This window comes from Musa acuminata, chromosome BXJ2-10, assembly GCF_036884655.1.
Source record: "Musa acuminata AAA Group cultivar baxijiao chromosome BXJ2-10, Cavendish_Baxijiao_AAA, whole genome shotgun sequence".
NCBI lineage: Eukaryota > Viridiplantae > Streptophyta > Magnoliopsida > Zingiberales > Musaceae > Musa > Musa acuminata.
The window spans coordinates 25,837,760-25,862,108 of record NC_088347.1 but is presented as its reverse complement, the minus strand read 5'-3'; the positions used below and the strand labels follow the sequence as shown (position 1 = coordinate 25,862,108).

The following is a 24,349-nucleotide window of genomic DNA, read 5'->3' as shown; positions in this document are numbered from 1 at the left end:
CCACTCCCAATGACCAGCTGTACTAGATCTGAGATAGTCAAATCTATAAGTCTGGTATCCAAGAGTGGAGCACTCATACAAGACATCCTTTGTGTCTCAAGTCTAAGGACTATATACACCATTAGGACTACGGAATCGCTGTCTGACAATAAGGCATCATCAACCATCCAACATTCCGTAAGCGGATCAATCAGTGAACTCATTCTCCAATGAGCACCTGTACTGTATCCCTAGTGTCCATACACAAGCAACTATGAGACCAGCTGGATCCATCATATGGACAGGTATACAGCACACCAGTCTATCCGGTTATCACGATGTCCCTCTCGAGTAACCTATGACCGGGATTATTTAGGATATGTGTTTAAAGGTGAATCGATCTCATTATCGTGATCTCATCACGATCCGATTCCCATTGCATAAATCCAAGGACATCACAATATATGTATGCATTTATGCAATAGTTATAAAGTGATATACGCCAAAATATAATAAGCAAAAAGATTCTATATCAAGTCACACGTGCCAAAATATGGCTAGCATTTGGGACTATAGATACACAGTAACTGAGGACAAACATATTTAATATATTGGATTCTCCTATATCATCGAGGGATTATGGTGTAGTAGCCTAGTGACCCTTTAAGCCCAATATCGAGCAAGTCGTGAGTCATACATGTCAGAACTCCTTCTAGCTCAGTAAATTATTATCTCCATAATAATCAACTCAACTCATTGATCGCAAGTGTACTAGGCCACTACACCGCAGTCCTCAAATGATACCGAGAATTTTAATCTATTAGACTTATCTGTTCTCAGTTACCATATACCAATCTATTTTATATAAAACTTAATTAAAAAAAAAGCTTTCATCTAGTTAATCTCTTCGTTATTAGATAAAATATATAAATCCCTAAGAAATGAATATCTTTGATATTTATTTTCTTAAAGCATATAGCTTATAATGTGTATATATCCATAAAGATAAACGTGATTGGTATCCAATATTTGGGGATAGTCTACTCTTAGTCGATTGCCCATTTCATAGTCTATTATAGGACACTTTGGTATAACAATATACTCCGTTAAAATGATTTCACATCTCTGACAAATCACCCCTTTACTATATTGTCCTAACCTCACATTTCCCATTTCATCAAAGAGATAGCACATATCTCTAGTAGTAATAAATCTGGCCCCACATGATTTACCTTAGAGATGGTTTTTTAAAGACATATATTTTGACCCATAGTTAGAGAGTCCTTTTTAGACATAATTATCATATATGAGGTGAGCCCTTAATAGGTTTACCAATTTTGGTAAATCCTAAAAAAGTGTCATTCACTCTTGGACTCTAACTAAAATATTATTAGATATTATCCCATTAAGCAAAAATAATCTATATCCTTACTGTTCTCACATTTTTTATTTTTTTAATATTATTCATAACGTAACTATTTGTGTATTCATCATAGGATAGGATGATACGTGGTCGAATGGTTAATCAACTAACTAACCACCAAAGAAAACAGAGATCATATGTTACTAACAAGTGGTTGTTGGATTAGTCCGATTAGACCAAACCTAAGAATTGACTTGATCAGTAACTTTGAGTGAGAATCTATCGATAACTACGCTCATAGAATAATTATTTAAATAAATAATAATAATAAAATTATATATATTAACGTTATTTTGAATTATGTATATACAAAGCCATTTATACCACAGTTTAAATCTCAAAACCTATCAACACTCCGCCTTTTTATCTAAATCGAAAAAGAAATGTGTGATCCAAATATAAGATTATCAAGCGTCGTGCATTAGCCTCCTGTGCAGCTTTACTTGCGCACGCGTTACACTTCGTTCTACCTTTGTCGTGATTCGATGAATTTCTGGTGGACCCCACATAAACCGAGGACTAGGGTTACTACGGCTTGGGAAAGCATAATACATTCCAGAGAAGGTGCCGTTTCGCTTGGAAAGAAAAAGACGAAATTTATCAGAGTGAAAAACCAAGATAAAGAGACGAAGAGAAAACCCTCGCGAGTGGCCTCACCATAAAACTCCGACGGCACTAACTCGCCTGCTGTCTTGTCCGCCACCGTCTCCTCCTCCTCCTCTTCGAGCAGATCCGGCGAGCACACGATCCAGGTACGCGTCCCGATCTCGATCTAGCCCCTCTTAATGTCTGAAACCCTAATCTTGACCTTCAGATTCAATGATCCCACAGATCTCGCTCGGAGGTCTCCGATCTGAATGAGTTCTGCCGAATCTTTTGCCTCGATTCTGTTCTAAAGACTGGATTTCTTGATCGATTTCAAGGCCCGAAGGAAAGAAAGGATGGCGCGGTACCAGGTGGACGGGAAGGTGGTCCAAGGAGTCGACTTGCTGAAGCGGCGGCACTGGGGGTGGCGTCTCGACGTCTGGCCCTTCGCGATTCTTTATTCGATCTGGCTCTTTGCGGTCGCCCCCAGCATCGATTTCACCGATGCTCTGATCGTTCTCGGCGGGCTCGCCCTCTTGCACATTCTGGTGCTGCTTTTTACTGCTTGGTCGGTCGATTTCAGATGCTTTGTCCAGTTCAGTAAGGTGTGTGCAAATTTGTTATTTTTACATGTTTAGAGTAGCCGTGCAGCTGAAACGTTATGCTGTAGTTGTATTTATCTGGTCGTTTGGTTCGTCGTCTGCTGTTCTTATCTTCATGTTGAGTTTCATTTTTTATTATTTATGGCCTATTTGATCTACCTTCTGTCCATGCATCATAACGTAATGACTGTCGGAACTTTGTTGACTCCAATTGTTAGAGGTCCACCTGCAAGAACTTATCTTGCACATCTCGCTCAAGCCTTGGAAATTGCAACAAACTAATGATTGCATTTCTATATGACAGAGGCGCATTATGTCTCATGGGCTTTTTATTATCAAATTGATAATTGTTGTCAATTGCATTTTGATTACTCTATGTTCAGTGTAGCAGTTTTCTATACTTTACGTTATAGTACTAAGTTTGACTTGTGGGAAGTGATTGTCATATGCATTATTTTCCATGATGATTTCTTGTTGCATGGATGCATCAGGTAAATGACACTCGTCTGGCAACTGCATGCAAAATAATTCCCGCTAAATTTTCTGGTTCAAAAGAAATCGTGTCACTTCATACGAGGAGACCTGTAAGTTTGTTGCACTTTTGAGAATGCTTTCATTTTTCTTTATGTCATTTCTGGCTTACCTGCAATATAGCTGTACTGTTGTGGCATCCTTCAGATACGAATACTTCTTCTGAGAATAATTTACGCTCATATTACTTCTATGCCAAAATGTTAATGAGATAATTTAAGTGGAAATGATTGCCTTGAGTGTAACAAGGAAGTATCTATTTTGAGCCAAAAGCAACTTTGATGTGAAAAATGAGGATAAGGTAACCAATTTTGGAACTTGCTGGACTTGCAACTGAACAACATGACACTTTTTTCTTGCTAAATGGTCTCTGCTAAATAACGTAGGATAAACTGAGTAGGGACCTTAGGGAAGCAAATATTAACATTCAATTCCCACAAGTAAATTTGTGTTTTCATCCACAAGGTTTGTGATCCCCTGGAGTTTCTACACCTAAGTATGATCACTGCAGGTTGTTTCCTAAGAATTTAATTAATATCTAAAATAGAGTTATATTGCCCTATTGTTGATTTTAAATTTAAAATGCTTCATGAAGCCTTTAGTAACATCCTATCAGCTCCTTCAAATTTCGGGTAATTGCATTAATGAGCCTTACCATGAGGTTTTGCATGGAAGAGAGATTGAACGAATGAAGACTAGTGTAGGGGATGAACAATCTCGAAAATCAACTGGGTTTCCCATATGGATGATCAACTATCAAACACTATTTATTTGGTAAGACATTTGATATATAGTTATATACATAGTGAAGAAGAAAGAAATGCATAATATTTTGTGAAGAAAAAAGATATGATAAGAGTTCAAACACATAATAGTATGATGGATCTTAGGAAAGCAATCTGGACTCAATAGTAAGGATTGTTGCACCACCCGAAATGATATGGTACGAGTGGTATATATCAGTCCGGCATGGATTGTATTATCACAGACAAAATTGTAAATAAGGTGTTCGATGCAATACTTGTGTATGTTCGTGTCTTTTGATTTTGTTCATAACTTGCACAGCATGTAGAGGGTTGGCAGTAGGCTTGATAGTCCCATTTGGTTGGCTTTTATGGTCGTCTTAGGCTTGTAAACACAGGTTATGTGTGGTCGTCGCGCATAGGCAAAATTTTTCGAGAAACAGATCATCCAATCAGCCATTTTAGGGGGTTTTCTAGCTTCACAAAGTTATATAGAGTGTCAGCCAGCACAACACCTAGGAGCTATCTGGGTGGCACATGGCTAGATGGGCTTCTGGGGTAGTGTCTACGGCTGGTTTGCTGTCTTGTTTCGCAACAATATTATGTGGGCACTTGTGGAGATTTTTGGCCGTGGCGGACCACCTTGGACCCTTTGTCGTGCGATCATTCAGAGCTCGTGAAGTCTATATTTGTAATTTGCATTGCTTATCAAATGTTTGTTAAAATGATTGCTTATGAGATAACGCTTCGTCTAACCTGTCTTCTCCTTTGTAGGTTCTTAAAAGACCATAAAAGGTTTCGGGGAGGTTGACCTTTTGCGGACGAACACGCAAAGGTATCGCACGACTTAGGCAAAACTAGTTAAGTCCGTGATAGTACGCAGACCACCTTCGTTTCAGGTGATCCACTTAAAAATTAAAAAAACACGAAAAAGTGATGGGGCTCGTCCAACTCGGCGTTAAAGAATAAAAAGAACCAAATTAGGACTCGCAAACGTGAGCCCTCTTCTTGCATATGATGCCACTGCCCTTGTCACTGCCTTGCTATTGCTGCTTCACCACTATTTTTGTTCCTTCTTCTTCCCTAGTACTCTCCCATCTCTTCTCTTATTCCTTCTTCCTTTGCCTACACTGCTTCCTCTTCTTCCTCCTCCTCCACCGCTTCCTCTTATTTCTTCTTCCTTCTTCCTCTCTTTTTTTTCCTCCTCTGTTCCTCCATCGCCCTTTCCTCTTTTCCTTTTTTTTCTTTCTTTGCGAAACACTGGTACATACCGGTGTATCATGTGTCGGTATATTGTTACATACCGGTGTATCATGTGTCAATACATTGGTACATATCGGTGTGCCATGTGTCGATACACTGGTACTGGCCTATACATATCGGTCTGATTGATCATCGAAATGGGTCCGATACCTGAAACAGTGAAGCTTGCTCAATAGTTATATTTTTTTATATTTTTGAAAAAGAAGAAGGCCCTTATGATTCTCAAGTACATCCTTAGATCCTTTGTGAAACTTCTAGGGTGATATATTCTAAGAATTATTACATTTTTAAAAATTTAGGGCAGTTCTGATTAAGGGTAGCATGGGAAATATTGTTTATATTTGTTTGAAGTAGGAACATAATTAAGGGAGACACGTAAGTGCACTAGTAAAATGCTTTGAGTAAATTAGGATTAGTGGCATGGGGAAATGTAGAGGACCAAAGTTCATCAGAACAATGAGAGGTTTGGTGGCTTCTAATTTGACTAGTGATATTGCCCTCAAGATATCCATGCTATTGAAGTGAAATTGTTGGGACTTACAGCCTGTTCCTGTTTTTGTTTGATACTTGCTATCTTGTTCTTTCAATGAATATAAGTTGATACAATCCCTTGGTTACCAGAGACCTATTATAGAAAAAGTGTGATATTATAATATTAATCGTGTAGTTTTAACCATTTTTATAGTTGATTGCCAAACATATATTGCATAATTTTAGGATAGTTGTTACTCTTGTTTAAATGTCTAGATCACTACTATTAAATAATCTTTTGTATCTGGGAAGTATTAGTTCATATTTTCTTCTTTGGTTGCCAATTACGATGTATGTTAACTGCTGGTTGTTAATTTGCAATTCATTATCATGAAAAACAAATTTCCTTGCTTATTATGATAAATAATTGAAAATAAATTTGTCGTCATGCAGGTGGCAGGATCATCAGCATCTTCAGTTGGGAACACTGATGAAATATATTTTGATTTTAGAAAACAATGCTTCAATTTTTCAGTAGAAAAGAATACATTTGCCAAACTTCCGTATCCTACAAAGGAACCATTTGGGTATTACCTCAAGAGCAGTGGTCATGGATCAGAAGCTAAAGTAGCTGCAGCAACTGATAAGTGGGGGCGAAATGTGTAAGTTTTACTCTGTTATCCAGCTTATTAAATAGTTGATGTTGTTTAAAACCAGTGGTTGTTATGTTGTCTCTTCTTTACTTGTGCTGTTCACAAGAATGCTTAGATGAATTTAAGCAGGAAAAAGCTTGAAATGAACCAAATGAACCATCTTTTGCACTTCATCCAGAGGAGTGCCAGTTTTGACAAGATGTCTGAAGATCTTGGAACTTGGAAGCATTGTGAATATATATCTATAATACATCTTTTAGGTTTGTTGATCACTTGCAGGATTCTATCGATTAGATTAATAGTTTGTTGCAGAAAGTAAGTAGGCTTATTGCCTTAGCTTTTGCAATATATTCTTTTTTCTCACTGGTAAGTTTTAACTTAAGGGCATGCATGTGTCTTTTTGCTTGCTTGGCACAGATGAAATGTCTGAAAAATTTTTCAAAGCTGGTTTTGCTAGCATTTCTCTTGTCATAGGTCTTGTTTACTCAAATTTTGACAAATGAATGATAGTGGTTCATATATACCAACAACATTCCTTGGGAGAGCCATCATTGCTGTTCGTTGGGATTTTACTCGGTCGAATCTTATAACTCTTCTACTGACCTAGTGATCTCTTGCTGGCGGCTGTTTATTCACAACTTGCTCTTAATCATGTTAGGAGAGGAGAGGGTTAATCGTGCTCTCTCACTTGCATAGTAGTAAATTAGTAATATGCCTATATTTTTTTCTATTATTTTCGGGTGTAATTTGACATATTTTTTAGATGACATTTACTTCTAGAGTATAATTTTAAGTTTATATTGGTGTTTAACAGTTAATATGATTATAGAAAGGTTAGGCACATTGTTTACTTTATAGGAGTTGGGTTTGGAGAGTCTTAAAGCTCTCTTTTGGTGGATTTTGGGGAGTGATATGATTACTAAAAAAGAAAGCTTTCTCTAGCAAGGCCTTTAAGTAGGCTATTTATATGAGTGAATGGTTTAGAGCCCTTGAGGCATGTTTGGAAATAGCTTTTTCTTTCCTACAATTAATTTAGCAGTAATATAATAGTAATCTAAATATCTTTCTTATGTAAATAGCCTCTCTACTTACAGGGGTAAGGCATGCTGCATATATTGACCCTTCTAGACCTCGCATGATGCACTAGGATTCCCTTGTTTTTCATAATATCATTCATTATCTTTTCTTCCCTCTCTTTTTCTCTTGGGAGGTGGATTCACCTCCTTGAATTTGAGAATACCTTGATAGGTGGCTCACATCCTATAAACTTGTTATTAGAGAGAGATGGTCCACCATGACCACCATAATTAACTGCACCTTTAAAAAGGTTCCGTGACAATCTTGCTATGGCAACAACTAGTTTAGTGGAGTTAGTTTAGATATCATCCTCAACGGCTGGGAGGAAGTTGGAAACCTGAGACTAATGCAGCATTGCCAGGTGTAGTGTCTTCTTTTGTATCATCATATTAGCCCCTAAAAAGTTCTTTTGTAATTGATAATAATATTGAGCATCAGAATTGTGGTCATTTTACACTCGAGCATTAATGAACATCATCGATCGGTTATTCTTTTACCTTCTCCGTGCCATATAGTGTTTCATAGGTTCTTTAACAGTTCTAATTTTTGCTGAGAAGTCACTGCAAGATGCTGAAAATATCAATCACACTAAAATTATCCTATACAACCTCTGACTGGCAATTACTTCACCTTTTTCAAGCCATAACCAATCAACTGTCGAAAGCTTATCAAATCAAAGTGAGATCCACAAAATTGAAACCTAATTCAACTAAAAGATTGATTATTCTAACGATTCTCACCGATCTACCAGAATTGATTGGGACCTGTTGGGATTAGCCCAGAATCAGTCAGCATTGTTCTGGAATCAGATGGATCTATCAGGACTGATGGAATTGGAATGTGCAGAGGTGAACTTGGATTGGTGTATGTGGACCGAAATCTACTGGATCATGAGCAAGGATTGGTTTGCCATGTACAACTCTGGAGTTTGTGGTTCACGTAGGCATGGCTCACATTACTGGTCCATACCGATATACCAACCAGCTGTTCGAGTTGTACCGAGTGTGTTGGCATATGATACATTGGGGTGTACCAATATACCACCTATACCGATCCTCTATCGGACCAGTACATACCGCTCGTACCGAGCGGTATGCTTCGGTATGTCAAACCTTGCACGTAAGTTGATCTTGAGCCGGATATGCCATCTAGTTTGTTGTTGGATAGTTTTTTGAGACCTTGTTTTAGAAGTATGTACATTTCCTGTGGTTTTTTTTCATTTTGTGTTGATTTAATTTTTTAATGTTTGTATTCCTTGTGAAAGCATATACAGCTAAATGTTTAATTTGGTCCAGTTATTATATTCTCAGCTAGTGGGATTTGTGATTGTCTTAATTTTGTCTACTACACGGATTCTCACTCTGCTTTTGTTTACTAATTTATTTATAGATTTGACTACCCACAACCAACGTTCCAGAAGCTGATAAAGGAGCAAGTTATGGAACCATTTTTTGTGTTTCAGGTTTCCAACCTTGTCCTTATTCTGAATGCCAAAAGTTCTACTACCTTAAAGTTTACTTAATCCCAGCTCTCTGTTGGTATTTTTGATGTAGGTCTTCTGTGTTGGACTCTGGTGCTTGGATGAATATTGGTATTATAGTTTGTTCACACTTTTTATGCTATTTCTTTTTGAGTCAACAATGGCCAAGAGTAGATTAAAAACTCTTACTGAGCTCAGGCGTGTAAGAGTTGATGGTCAGATGGTGATGGTGCACCGCTGTGGGAAGTATGTGTTTACTAATTCAAATGAAGATTTTTTTTGTCTGAGGCATCAGAAACTTAGTTTACTGAATTCGTGGATTCAGGTGGGTAAAGCTTTCTGGAACAGACCTCGTTCCTGGAGATGTTGTCTCCATTGGACGCACCACGGGTCAGGATGGGGAAGATAAATCTGTACCAGCAGATATGCTTCTATTAGCCGGAAATGCAATTGCAAATGAAGCTATTCTCACAGGCGAGTCTACTCCACAGTGGAAGGTGGTTATTATCTCTCTGCCTATGACCTGACTTGGTGCAGAACACTTCATTGATTGTTTTAATTGAACACTGTTTGCTCGTACGTTCAATTCATTTAGTATGTTCAGTTTAGGATGATGGTTTTGCCAGTGACCTTGGCTGAGATTTGGAAATCCCTAATAGATAACTGCTGTTCTAAAACTTTATTTACTCTAGGTTTGAAGATGAGATTAGAGGTTTTGACTCGAATCTGCTGATATGTAGTGAAAGGATGGTATCACTAAGATGCAGGTTTTGACTCGAATCTGCTGATATGTAGTAAAACTTTATTTACTCTCCACTCTTGAGGTCTGTTGCAAATATCACATTTTGTGAGGAATAGTTTAGTTTTTTGTGAATTTTCAAAATGTTGGAAGAGAAATCCAACTAATTCCAAGCAAAGATTGGGAATGTGTTTGCTTCCAACAGTGATTGTATATGGTTAGTTGGTTTTCTCTTGAAAAGTAAAGGTTTTCATTTATTTGGAAACATGATCGTAATGGTTTAGTTAGTAATTGGTATGATAGTTTTATCATACACTTACCAGATAGCAAGTTTTTTGAGGTTACAATCTAGTACTGTATTGGAAGATATGTACTGATGTGGCAGAGTTCCGTACCTGTATAGGATTGGTGTTCTAAACCTTGCTTGAAAAGCAAAATTTTGTTTCCATCGTGCAATGAACAATAATATAAAACCTTATGTAAGATGCGATTCTTCTTAGAATGAGTTTTAGCTTAAGGTCGTTGAAGATTTTCCTCTTTGTTTATTCACTGGTCACTGATCACTTATGTGCAAACAAGAATAACTCATCTTTGCTTTAGGATGGTGAATCATTTTTGGCAAAAAAATCAAGATACTATTCATATTTGATTAAAGTTGTTGACTTCTGTTGTTTGAAGCTTGTAGATCTACACAACATTCCTAGTCTGATTTATTATTTTTGTACCTATAAGCATTTTTGTCTAGGCATGTTTCCCACGTGGTTGGCCAATAACCTTTGAAGACTGACTATAAAGTTCAATCTTCAGTACAATGTAAATGTCAAATTATACAAGATAACTTGGAAACGTGTTGGCTACTAGTCTGGGTGCATTTGGGAACACATTTGAAATATGTATTGAGGCCCCAATGCATATTTTAAATGAGAATTGATATTTGATAATTTTTTTTTTCAAATCGTATTTGGCAAATACTCAAATGTTGATGCTATTTCAAGGTAGCATTAGCAGGATGCTAATGTAATTTTTTAAATTCCGAAAGAATCCTTTAACGAGCTACAACGGTGTATTGTGGTGACCATTAAATTATATTCTTATTTTTTTCCTTATCGAGATAGTTTAGGATTTTGTTCATTACTTCTACAAGAGTGCCTTTTGACAATAATCTCCAAGCGTCCTTTGTCAACTTTCACAATTTTAAGTGGCATGATACACCACTTGTGGAGTACCAAGGGTTGTTACCATTTGTTATATCGTGTTCATATGATAAACAACTGGTGTAATTGATGTTAGGCAGAAACCCTTGGGTAACTTGATGGAAGAACGCATAACAAATTTGTCCTTTAATTGTTACATTACATGAATATTGTATTTATAGGATATACACTCTTTTTGTATTTAGGAATTCCTCTAAGTAATATTATTTTGTGTATTGATGAATGATTATGCTGTCATGAGTGCTTTTCGGCAGGAAAGAAATATATTGATATCGAGATTCTTACTTTTTCAAAGGACTATGGAAATCTAAATAATGATCTATGAACTTGTTATTAAGTTAAATGTGTCTATCAGTGCTTCTGAATCAATAGATGGTGATCTTAGTTAACTTGGAATTATACTTTGAGAAAACCGAGCAGCATTTTTCATTTCAAGGTTTACTCTCCTAAACTTGGAAAATGTATAGGGATATAGGGCATATTGCATTGAGGTGGAAACAAAAATCTTATGACTGAAACTTGAGAGAAATCCATTAGATCTAGTTAAGGCTGTCTTAGGATAATTACGAAACAAACATGATTCAGTTAATGCAGCAACTTCTCTTTTCGCTGTTCATAGCTTCTTTTTTCTTATGATGATAAATTAGATTAAATTTTTTGGATCCACCACATATTTACAAATACTTGTCGCAGTTTCTTCTTCCACAAGCAAGTGCCCAAGTTTTTCTTGCCTAGATTATTTAGTGAAACTCAGAAGTAATTCTACAGTCTCTAAAACTTATTGTTTAACCTACTCTAGGATATTCCTTCTGGGATGCTGTTGTGCACTCTGGCACTCAGTGGAATTTACAGGTGTATGTGTCTGTCACAAAGAGAGAATTAAATGGTCGGTGAAGGCTTCACACTGAAATTAAACTTATTTTTTCATCTGTTAATTTGGTCAAATTTATATAATAGTGTATTTGTTTTGACTTGGCAACAACTTGTGCATGTTTAATGTTCGTGGATGATCACAATGGAGAAGATTGTATGCTATTACGAGGTCTATTTGCTATTCTGCAGGCTGAGTTTTTCATGTTTTGACTACTTGTTCTTTGAATTTCAAATTTGTTTCTAGGTTTCAATTGCTGGTCGAGGTCTTGAGGATAAATTGTCTATTAAAAGAGACAAAAATCATATCCTCTTTGGTGGAACGAAGATACTGCAACATACTCCAGATAAAGTATGTATTGGTTACAATGCAATTATCTTTGCTTTCAGTGAGAAATTTTATCACTTTATTTTTCTTGATTAGAATTCTTTGCCCTTTTCTTTGCATTTTAGAGTTTTCATCTTAGAACACCTGATGGGGGATGCCTGGCTGTTGTGCTGCGAACAGGATTTGAGACAAGCCAGGGCAAATTGATGCGAACAATTTTATTTTCCACTGAGAGGGTAACTTCTGATTCTCAGTTAAGAATCTGCCATGGGTTATAAGTGGACTATGCATGTTTAGTCTAAGGATATTCTTTTTTCAAAATTGGTGTTTCAGGTAACTGCAAATAGCTGGGAAAGTGGCCTCTTTATTCTATTTCTAGTTTTTTTTGCAATCATTGCTGCGGGCTATGTTCTTAAGAAGGTACCATAAGCTTTTAGTTACCTAGTTCTTCGTGCAATGGAACTGAAGTTAGTTTAGTTTCTCTTTTTACAATTGTAAAACCTATTGTTGTTCCTTATTTGTGATGCTTCATTAGCATTTGTCTAACAAAGGAACTTCTGCATTTAGGGATTAGAGGATCCAACAAGGAGCAAGTACAAACTTTTCTTGAGTTGTTCGTTAATAATCACTTCTGTGATACCCCCTGAACTACCGATGGAGCTATCTATAGCTGTTAATACTTCTTTGATTGCACTAGCAAAGCGTGGTATTTTTTGTACAGAGCCATTCAGGATTCCATTTGCTGGGAAGGTCAAAATGAGTACCTTACACAATTTCTTGCATGCCAATGGTATTCTTTCAATGATTGCTTTGTTAACAAACTGAAAATTGCTGTAGGTTGACATATGCTGTTTTGACAAGACGGGAACTCTTACGTCAGATGACATGGTATGCCAAATGAATAGTATGTCTTATTTAAGCTGTTATCATCTGATTTTGAAATACTTTGATCGAGTTCCAGGAATTCCAAGGTGTAGTTGGTTTGGATGATACTGAAAATTTGGAGACTGATATGGCTAAGTTGCCTGAGCGTACTGCACAAGTTTTGGCTGCCTGTCATGCTTTGGTCTTTGTAGAGAATAAACTAGTAAGTTTGGAGTGAAAGCTAGAGTCCAGCAAAATTATGATCCTGTGTACTGATAAATTATCATCGAGTATTACCTATAATCTTGATTTATGCTTAAAACATGGTTTGCAGGTTGGCGATCCTCTTGAAAAGGCTGCACTAAGAGGAATAGATTGGATATACACATCTGATGAGAAGGCCATCCCCAAAAAGTAAGCTTCATTTATATAAAAAATTATAATGTGGGAGGATGATAAAACTAATTACTTATTCAAACAACTTATAGAAAAAGCCTTGTGTTTTTTACATTCAGCTGTTTGCTACATGTGGGAGTACTTAGATGGTTTTTGGTCTGAGGTTAGGACTGAACTAAAAGCCTATATTTGGTTCAAGCAGGTTTCTATACGCTGGAACTCTGCATTAATTTATTAGTTTTACTTTGAATTTCATGAAAAGGTAGTTGATCTGATTGGAGGACATATCCAGTGACATTGGACCTCAGTTATTTTATTTTTAATTTTCAATTCTTTCAGGACATTTCTTTTTAAATAAGCTGGCTAATCTAAAACACTTCTTTCATGATATCCAGGTAATTGACAATTAAATCAATTGGTTTGGTCTTTTTGGTTCGATGTGAGTTGGATAAGGGCTTATACTAGAGATGACTTCTATCATGATACTAGAGATGTGGTTTGGTCATTTTCCCTAGGAGCTTGGTGGGTAATTTTCCTTCGGAGCTATATCGTGATTTCCAGAGTCTAGACAGACAGTATAGTGTGCTACCAAGTAGTCATATCAAATCTTTTTGTGAGGAAAGATACAAATCAGTTGATAATGAACATATACCAATGATTGCCATCTTGTGTATTGGTCCTTGGGACAATGGGTAGGTATTGGTCAGTAAGTGTGTGTCTGCACACCTTTGGATAGGGATGAGATCCTGACAGCTGTCCAGGTCTGACTGATGCATATGGAAACATTAATAATTCTTTGGTGGGAAGATTACTGTCAAAAGTCTGTTAAGGGCTTTTTTTTCTGCTTGCTGCATAATAATTACCAATATATACACAGAACTTGAGCATATATTGGATGGACAATCTGTACTTGAACAATCCATGAATGTATCTCATTATGGTTGGTTATTTTGAAATTTAGGAGCTATATCTGAGGTCTCAGTCACTGGTGACATGAGCTTGGCTGCACAAGTATTATTCTAATTTCAGATAGAGAATTCTATTGTCAGATTGAAAACTGCCAACCTACAATGCATCTGCTACAGCTTGATTCAATGTTACTTATCTGAGCCTAAACTCTGTTTTTCCTAGGTTGTTTGCAGCCTATTCTTTCGTGCCAGTTGCTGCATCTTAACAAGGCAATTGGCTTGAAATACATGATCTCCATGTAACGATATTTCTCACTTTGATTCACCAAATATGTCTTCCCTTTTCTGCATCCTTTTTATGCTACAACTACAGTAGAGATCTCCTTACCTGGTTATGAATTTTAACGTACCAAAATATACCAATAGAGACATTTCCTGTTTAATATGTATTGCCACTCTTGCAGTCTCTTTTTGCTCTTTTGTGCTTCACCTTAACAGTTTCAGCACTCATGCTCTATTTGCAACCACTTCTTGATGGAAAGGGGGCTAGCATTATTTGGTTTTGTGCTTACACCCCTGCTTTCCAAGCAAATAGTTTACTAGACGAGGCAGTAAGTGGAAGCATTACATAGTGTTGTTGCATATAGTGTGTGTTTCATTTTGTGACGGCATTTTCAAAATGACATGTTATCGACGGCACTGGAAATTTTGCTAATTCCAGCTATAGGATCCTGTGCCATTAAACTATATTACAGTTTGACTTGAATCTTAAAAGTTTTTTTGGGGATGATGTGTCAATTTAATATTTTGTCTTCACTTGAATTCCAGGTCTGGTGGTCATCCTGTGCAGATTGTACAGAGGCACCATTTTGCCTCTCACTTGAAAAGAATGGGTGTTATTGTTTGTATTCAAGAACAGTTTTTTGCATTTGTGAAGGTTGGTACTACTTTAAAATAATTTCTTATGTTCTTTTCCTTTTGGATCAATTTATGATGACTTTGTTAGTGCCTATGTATATTTGTTTCACTAATGTGTACGTGGTCAAAGGTTTTGATGAAGCTGGATGCTTTTACTTCATGTCCATACCTCATAAATGATTTCTTGTTCTGTAAATTTGAGTTATTTTTTCCCACTTGTCCTTAGGAATTATTTAGTTCAAAATCATATAATATTTCGTTGCTTGTATCTGAAGACTGTAGAAGCTGAATGAGTTTTCACATGGTTGCCTGAAAATCTTTTTTCTATGGAAAGAACAATCTGATTATGATGATTAACTGTAGTCGAAAGATCACTTACTAGTGTCTTCTCTCCCTTCATCATCTGTCACTTAATTGTATGTGATTCGCTACTTAATTAGTGTCTATTCACTTTGTGTTAGGCAGATGTTATTACAACTTCTGTTATTAGCCGAAACTCTGTTAGAATCTTGAAGCAGGGGCTAATTGTTAATGACAGGGTGCACCAGAGACTATTCAAGATAGGCTAATCGATGTTCCTGCAACTTATGTCAAGACATACAAGAAGTATACACGGCAGGGGTCGCGGGTTCTAGCTCTGGCATACAAGACGCTTCCAGAAATGACTGTAAGCTTAATTATGTTGTTGTATATTCTCTGTTACTTGTGAGATAATAATTGCATCTAAGAGATGTGTTTTTTTATCTTAAGATGTAAACTGTTGAGATATTTAGGCATATATTGGTTGTCAAAAAAATCATCATATATAATGACTCTTTTTGAGTTATTGTACTGATCACTATTATATTTTTCTTTACAATTTCCTTATTATTGGTTATCTTTGCTACTCTGAGGTTGTTAAATAATATACAATTATTATATTTATATCTTTTGCCACAAGATGGGAAACTGAATCAAATAAGTGCTAATATGCCTTGACAAGGGTATTAACTTATGGGGTTGTCATGTCCAAGGCATGAAATCCCTTGCAATTTCTTCACTATAAATAAAACTTGATTGAATGAACCATTGCCATGTGCTTGATGGTCTACTACCTATATGTTATGAAACTTGTGCAGGCTTCTAGCATAGTCAATATCAAAACTTGGCATGATTTATCCTGAAAGCACAGGCTAATGTGATAATATTGTGTGCTAACATATTATATAAGGGTAAAGGCCCATGTGAAACATAGAGTCATGTGGATTAGTTGTTGGATTAGATTCTTCGTTGGAAGGAACTCATATAGCAAAAACTACAAGTAATGGTAGTGCCACATGAACATTGTGTACTAAATTGCTAGTGTGAATTTAGTGGGTATGAATCCATAAGAATCAGAAAAAGAACATGGGGTTAGTCTTGTCATCAATGGTTGGTATTTTTTTCCTGTAAACCTTAATGGTACATCATTGCTTGAAACTAGGTTTTTGTCACAAAACAAACATCTTCGACTATTTGTGCTGTCCAGCGGCATGGGGTTGTGACAGTACATTTTTTCATGATATGGTTGGCTGAGTTTGATATGGTAATGGAGTATAAACCCAGAAAGGCAAATGTCATGGTCGATGCATTGAGTCGGAAAGTGGAGCGTGTGAATGTCGTATAATTGAAGGGCAGAGGCCAAGCAAGTCAGTTGCACTCCAACTTTCTTTCCAGGATCAAGGATGGTCTGTACAATGATCCTCAGGCAGTAACCCTGATGCAACTCATTAAAGAAGGCAAGGTACGACGGTTTTGGGTCCAGGAGAGACTCGTTTACACTAAAGGGAATAGGGTTCGTTTACACTAAAGGGAATAGGGTTTATGTTCCTCGAGTGGACAATCTGAGGCATGAACTCTTAAGAGAGTGTCACGATTCCCTTCGAGTGGGACACCCAGGCATTCACAGAACCTTGGCTCTTGTGGAGAGGGCCTTCTACTGGCCGAAGATGGGGACTGATGTGGAGGAATATGTTCGAACGTGCCTTACTTGCCAACAAGACAAGGTGGAGCAGCGGAAGTCGGTGGGACTTTTGGAGCCGTTGCCCGTACAAAAAAGGTCGTGGGAGAGCATTTCCTTGGACTTCATATCAAGCTTGCCGACAGTAGGGAGACTCGGATCGATACTCGTGGTGGTCGATCGATTTTCAAAGTAGAGCAACTTTCATTGCTGCTCCCCTACACTGTTCAGTAGAGGAGGCGACCAAGCTGATGATGAAGGATGTGGTGAAGTATTGGGGAGACCCGCATAATATCATCAGTGATCGAGACGCTCGGCTCCTGGGACGATTCTGGACCGAGCTATTCAAATTGTTGGGGTCAAAGTTATACTTCTTCATAAGCCTCCACCCCCAGATGGATGGCCAGACTGAAAGGATAAACTCGCTCCTATAGCAATATCTTCGGCACTACGTGAGTGCCAACTAACGAGATTGGGTGAAGTTGTTAGACATTGCCGAATTCTCCTACAACTTGCAACGGAGCTCTGCGTCCAACAAGAGCCCCTTCGAGATCATTACAGGGCAACAACCATCAACTCCTCACACCATGATAATCGGGTATACTAGGAGTAGTCTGTTAGCCTACCACTTTGCAAAGGAGTGGCACCGAAATGCAGATATTGCGCGATTTTACTTGGAGAAGGCAGCAAAAAGAATGAAGATGTGGGCTTAGCTGGAATTGCCTAAGTCGTGAGGCACCCTTGCGGCAAAGACGCGAACTTAGCTTGCGTTGCCTAAGTCGCGCCTATGTGTCCGCAAAGATCAGCCCACTTGCAACCTCTCGCAGGTTCCGAAGGACCTGTAAAAGAGAAAGTTGATTAGTTCAAAGAACGAGCTGTCACGGACTTAGCTGATTTGCCAAAGTCGTGCGGCACCCTTACGTGTCCGTCCGCAAAGGTCAGCCTCCCCGAAACCTCTCATGGTCCCTTAGGTCCTACAAAAGAGAAAACGGGTTAGAGAAAGCGCCTCACTCGGGATCCACAAGTAAACATTTCAAGAAACACTTCATAGACAATGTGAATTACAAATAGACTTATAAATAGGCGTAAATGGCCTATTTATAAATAAAGGTTCGTGTCTTGTAGTTTGCTTGTCTCTCCAAAGTATCCTTACCATATTTGATTTACACCTAATGAAATAAATATGTATCACAAAATGGAATTATGGAGAAAATCCGAGGGTAGTGACATTGTGCAACATATGCAGTGAAATAAGTTCTTAGATCATGTTTTAATCACCCTGCATTATCCAAGTGAATTGATGAATGTTAAACAGTTAAAGTATCCTAAAATTTTAGGGTTTAAATTTGGACAATGAATTCTTTATCAGTCCTAATCCCATTACCTATACGGCAGCAAATGTATAAGGTTCCTGCCAATGCTAGGTCTGACAAGTGTCAATGTGTGCAGCCTTACTTCTGCGAGCTGATAGATTGTTTCCTTGACACAAGCAATATTACTATGACAGAAACCCATAGTTATGATTCATAATATATAATTTTCTCCTGAGAATTATCTCCTAGAGTGGTTGAGTAGAACACATTATTAGAACTACACCAACAATCCACTTGAACTATTTGGATTTATTTGTCATTCTGCTTTTTTGGTATATAACCTTTTATATATTATTTGGATAATACGGAATCATTCTTTTTGATAAATTGGATGCGATTACTGTCCAGTTATATAGTGTAGTGACCAACATAAATATTAGATTTTTTTTAGTACAAAGCACTGTTTTGTTAAAAGATTGTCAAATCTTATGACATCTTATATTGACATGACAGGTAAGTGAAGCTAGAAACCTCGAAAGAGATGTGGTGGAGAATGGTTTGACTTTTGCTGGTTTTGCGGTAATGAAGCTTACAGACTTGCCATTTATGTTTCCATTTCTTGTACTCTGCCCTTAAGACAATTTTTTGAAGTACTGATGATGATCATAATGCCGTTCAAATTACTTGTGGTTTGGTCTTGATGCTTAACAGGAATTGTCTATCTACAGGTTTTCAGTTGTCCAATTCGTTCTGACTCTGCCACTGTTTTATATGAACTGAAAGGTTCATCACATGATTTGGTATGTCATGCATTGCCTGGCTTGATAAGCTCAAATCTTCTGATTTATTTATTATTACACTATTGAATCTTTTTTTTTTGCCTCTAATCGAAACATAAATCATCTCAATGGTGGCAAAAAAACATGTAGTCAACTCCAGATAGTTGGGAGTTTATCTTTTACTGTACCTTGGAACTCTGTGAGTTGTAAGTTGAATTGAGTTCATCCATTATGAATGTAAATAGAGTAGCTATATCTTGTTGTATTTTAGCTTTTCTATCTGACTTTTTTCTTTCAACTTCCTGTGAAGTTTATTGACGTCAAATCAGTATAGAGAATGTGAATTAACATCTACTATACTATAGATGTTTGTGATTAGTTAAAATGTGTCATACTGGTTAAAACCCATTTCTTAGAGAGAGGATGAAAAACGGAAAGCTCTTAGATGATTTCCTGTTGTCGATTCTGTTCTATCCCTGTAGCTATCAGAAATTAGTGGACTTTGTTTCTCTTTGTCAGTATTTACTATTTCAAAGGAGGATGGCACCTACAGTGCACAAGAGGACAAAATGGAGAAAGGAAATAATGAAAACCATGCTCAAGACTTAATTAGGAAATTAAATTGACATCTAATGATTAAAGAACATTTGCGATGAACAAGAATATGTTCTAGTGCATTATAGAGAGAAAAACTAGGAGCAAGAGAAAGGGAAGCAAGAAGTGTTCCTCTTGTTTTCCCAATCCTTGCTTATTGTATGATAGTTGTTGATTTTGATCATACTCCAGAATGTTTTGTCAGCATTTGGGTACTCCTTAAGTGTTTGCTATAACAATTGATGCAAGAAAAGGACTGTATCTCTTATAGGAGCAAGAGTCCTTTGCATATGGTGGTGGGCTTTTTATCTTAGTATCTCAACTTTCTACTTTGATTTGTCATCATGGTAACAATAGTCTTCTTCAAGGCTTGGTGGAATGGAATGGTAGAAAGTCATGGTGGGAATAGAAGTAGAAACAATCTTGACAAAGAAGAAAAGATATCTGCAGGCCAATTGGCCAGGGAAACAACTTCATTTTCATTATAACTTTATAAGTAAATTACACAATCATCGTCTTTCTCTAATGCGGATACCTGTAAATATTTTTAGACTCAGCAGTACAACTTACAGGAGAACCACAGACCACTGAAAGAAGAAATAATATAAAGGAATAATTAACCTACCCTGCTACCCATCCTTTCTAGAGTTTTACTTATTCTTGGACTTATAAATTTACCTCTATTAAATATTAGCTGTGTTCTACCTTCCTGTCTGATTAAGAGTTTAAGACATCTACAGAACTGGCTTTCCCTTTGCATAAATAGCCCATGCCACTTGTTTGAGTCTTAATAGGACTCTTGAGACTATATGTTAGCTACTTTAATGCCATGCCATCCATCTATTTTAGAGAAGAAACTGGAGTCTAAGTCTCTCTAAATGGAGGTTCTGAATCTTACCCATAAATGAAATCTAGACCATACTGTAACTTGTTTGGTATGTAGCAGTTACCTCCACCAATATTAGGTGGAAACGAGCTATCATTTCCTACTAACAAGCCGTAATGGCATTTCCTGTTATAATTAGGACTATACCTTTTTTAAGTCAGGACTTTGTGAATCTGATCTGAATTTTAGAACTATTAGAACTTATTGTAATTTGACTCCAAAATGGATCTACACCTGAACATGACTAGCTTTACAACTAGATAAATACAACACAATGTTGATTCAAACTTTATTTTTATCATAACTCTTGCATCATTCTGGATCATTCATCTAGTAGAATTGGAAAAGAAATATTCAAAATCTTTGTATTAAAAATTTGATGTTGTATATGCTAACAGATATATTTGTGTCAGGTGATGATTACTGGTGATCAAGCTCTGACAGCTTGCCACGTGGCCAGCCAAGTTCATATTATCTTTAGGCCTGCATTAATTTTGGCCCGAACAAAGTGTGGCACTAGCTTTGAGTGGGTGTCACCTGATGAAACTGAGATGTTTGCCTACAGGTAAAAAATTTGGTCAAGTATTGAGTCTGAGCTACTTGCACTTTTTTAGGTATCACAAGTAAAATTTTGTTCAGTCTTTAGCAAAGGATTACCTTATCATATAAATTTTGCTTTAATATCTTGTTTCTATACACAATATCTTGTCAGTGATACTTGCTTTAAAGAAATCAATCTATGATCTTTATACATCTCATTTGGATTTTCTTGAGATAAATAAATCTTGAGTTTGTGGTTGTTACAGTGAGAAAGAGGTAGAAGCGCTGTCAGATACACATGATCTTTGCATAAGTGGGGATTGCTTTGAAATGCTGCAGAGAACTGGGGCTGTTTTTAAAGTTATACCTTATGTGAAGGTTAGTAATGTCATCACAGTTTTCATGCCAACTTACCATATATGCGTCTTTTTTTTTGCAGCTGATGCCACTGCTATAATTTCAGGTTTTCTCACGGGTTGCTCCTGAACAGAAAGAACTTATTTTGAATACTTTTAAAGCAGTTGGTAGGATGACACTGATGTGTGGAGATGGAACCAATGATGTCGGAGCACTGAAGCAGGTAAGATGCCTTTTTCCATTCCATTTTGTTAAATATGAAACTGGCACTCAGTATGTAGTCCCTAGTTGAACCAAGATGCAGGTCTTACTTGTACCAGAATACTGGCACTCAGTATGCTGGTACAAGCTGTGGTTTCAAGAAGGATGGGGGAGGAGAGGAGAAGGAAGAGGAGGCAGTGGAGAATGAGGAGGTTATGGGTGGGCAGGCCGGTAGTGGCCAGCAAGAAGGCAAAGACATGGGGTTGTAGAGAGATCGTTGGCACATCATTAAGGAAAAATGAATCAGGTGTCTCATTGTCATCTAACCACATTGTTATACACTTAAGCATCAAAGACAACTAAATTTAGAGAATGTAAAACTCATCTGACAGATGTGAACCAAAACGCAGTACAAGAAACATTAGCAGTTTGAGAAATAATGTTACAATTGGGGTTTGAAAACCTGCTTGCATTGACTGAACCAGGTAGTAAATAGTAAATACCAGTTCGATGGAGACCCAGGCTGCAGACCAGCCCATTTTGGGCGGTTTGGGTCCAGTTCGAACTTCAGGATTATTATAAAAAAAAACCCTGGCTATTTGTTTATAATGTGCAAAGCTGGTTTTGTTCTCTCTGTGAAATGGGCCACGGAAAAATTGAACTATTAATTTATGAAACATTTGCTGTCATCATTACAGTATAAGCTATGCTTTTAAGTTTTACGAAACCTAGATTGATGTCTCCTAATTCCATTCTTCTCTTTTTAGCCTAAACACCATTTAATTTTTTTCTGATGTTCAGGCACATGTAGGTATTGCTTTATTGAATGCTGTACCACCAGCTCAATCAGGTGATGCATCATCACAGAAGCAACCATCAAAACCTGAAAATAAAGCAGGAAAAACTAAAAAGCCAAAGGCAACAGCTGAGTCATCTCATTCCGCTGAACCTGCCAAAAGTATTACAGCAACAAGCAACCGTCATCTCACAGCGGCTGAGAAACAGCGTCAAAGAGTGCAAAAGATGATAGATGAAATGAATGCAGAGGGTGATGGTCGCGCTCCAATGGTTGTCAAACTTGGTGATGCCTCAATGGCCTCACCTTTCACAGCAAAGCATGCCTCTGTGGCCCCCACTCTTGATATCATTCGTCAAGGTCGGAGTACCCTTGTGACTACGCTCCAAATGTTCAAGATTCTTGGTCTGAACTGCTTAGCAACTGCTTATGTGCTGAGTGTCATGTACCTGGACGGTGTGAAGCTTGGAGATGTTCAGGCTACCATCAGTGGGATATTCACAGCTGCTTTCTTCCTTTTCATCTCCCATGCTCGTCCTTTGCAGACACTCTCCAGTGCTCGACCTCATCCCAACATTTTCTGCGCCTATGTCTTTCTTTCCCTCATCGGTCAATTTGCCATGCACTTGTTCTTTCTGATTACATCTGTCAATGAAGCCTCAAAGTTCATGCCAGAGGAATGTATCGAACCAGACTCCGACTTCCACCCGAACCTAGTGAATACTGTATCGTACATGGTGAACATGATGATCCAGGTTGCAACCTTTGCTGTTAACTACATGGGCCATCCATTTAACCAGAGCATACCTGAGAACAAGCCTTTCAAATATGCATTATTTGCTGCAGTCGGTTTCTTCACAGTAATCACCTCAGATTTGTTTAGGGATCTAAATGACTGGTTACAACTAGAGCCGTTACCTGAGGGGATGAGGGGGAAGCTGATGCTATGGGCTACCCTCATGTTCCTGGGTTGTTTTGGTTGGGAGAGATTGCTAAGGTGGGCATTTCCAGGTCGAATGCCATCATGGAGAAGGCGGCAAAAGCAGGTGGCAGCTAGCATGAACAAGAAGCTTTTGTAACTAGTTTTTCTAATTAATATGGTACAGCCACAGGATGTTCACTTTGATTACTGATCAAGAGGCGCAGACACATTTGATGAGTTATGAGGGTGTTGCTCTGCCATTTCCAGTATAGCCCGACAATTTTGCTATAGATTTGATGAAATTGATGTTAAACAAGCATGCATTGATCTATGTCAAGGTCCAGATTGTTTTGCATTCTCTCAGACATGCCTGCGATATTTTTTTTTTTTTTTGCTTTGCATTCCCACTGTTGCGGGAGGGAAATCATATGCACACGAAACTGAACTGCAAATGCAGCCTTATTTTACCTGTCATCGAAAACAGAACATTCACTTGTTTCATTCTGAATTAATGGTTAAACATTTCGTTGCAAATGAATGGTGCTTAATTGCCTTGTTAGCAGGAGGTTGCTTGCAGATATTGATTGCGTGACATAGTTTTGTTTACTTTCCGTTTTAGACCTAATTGAGCTTTCTTGACAGGATGATTCTAACAGACAAAGATCAGCTTGCATGCATGGCTTGGCTATTTTCTACCTTCTGCCTATCAAACGAGTAAACTGCTTTACCTGAAGGGCTCTTCTATCTTTATACTCTCCTCAACAAATTACTGTAAAATCATGTTTCTTATCTAAATTAATCTCTAATGGATATAAATTTAATGACCATAACAAAGTTACATGCACTTCAAACACAAAGTTGATGAATCCAAGGCACAAATCAATCTCCAAGGAGGGAGAAAAAATAAAGGCACTACGAGAGTGGCGTCCATGAACTACA

General features: G+C 37.5%; 1 protein-coding gene across 2 annotated transcripts; it reads left to right on the top strand.

Annotated features, from left to right (window-relative positions):
• Positions 1–1,966: 1,966 nt before the first annotated feature.
• LOC135624712 (probable manganese-transporting ATPase PDR2) lies at positions 1,967–23,958 on the top strand. Of its 2 annotated transcripts, none has more exons than XM_065128606.1 (22): positions 1,967–2,154; positions 2,326–2,592; positions 3,081–3,173; positions 6,051–6,259; positions 8,717–8,789; positions 8,881–9,053; positions 9,133–9,304; positions 11,878–11,982; positions 12,084–12,194; positions 12,292–12,378; positions 12,526–12,708; positions 12,796–12,846; positions 12,920–13,045; positions 13,157–13,236; positions 14,955–15,063; positions 15,583–15,711; positions 18,849–18,914; positions 19,064–19,135; positions 21,008–21,159; positions 21,401–21,512; positions 21,598–21,714; positions 22,494–23,958. In XM_065128606.1, the coding sequence occupies exons 2-22, from the start codon at positions 2,344–2,346 to the stop codon at positions 23,565–23,567; spliced, it is 3,543 nt and encodes a 1,180-aa protein (XP_064984678.1). In that variant the 5' UTR covers positions 1,967–2,154; positions 2,326–2,343; the 3' UTR covers positions 23,568–23,958. The 2 variants fall into 2 exon arrangements, with proteins under 2 accessions (XP_064984678.1, XP_064984677.1); XM_065128605.1 differs by having other exon boundaries at positions 1,987–2,154; positions 2,234–2,592.
• Positions 23,959–24,349: the final 391 nt, after the last annotated feature.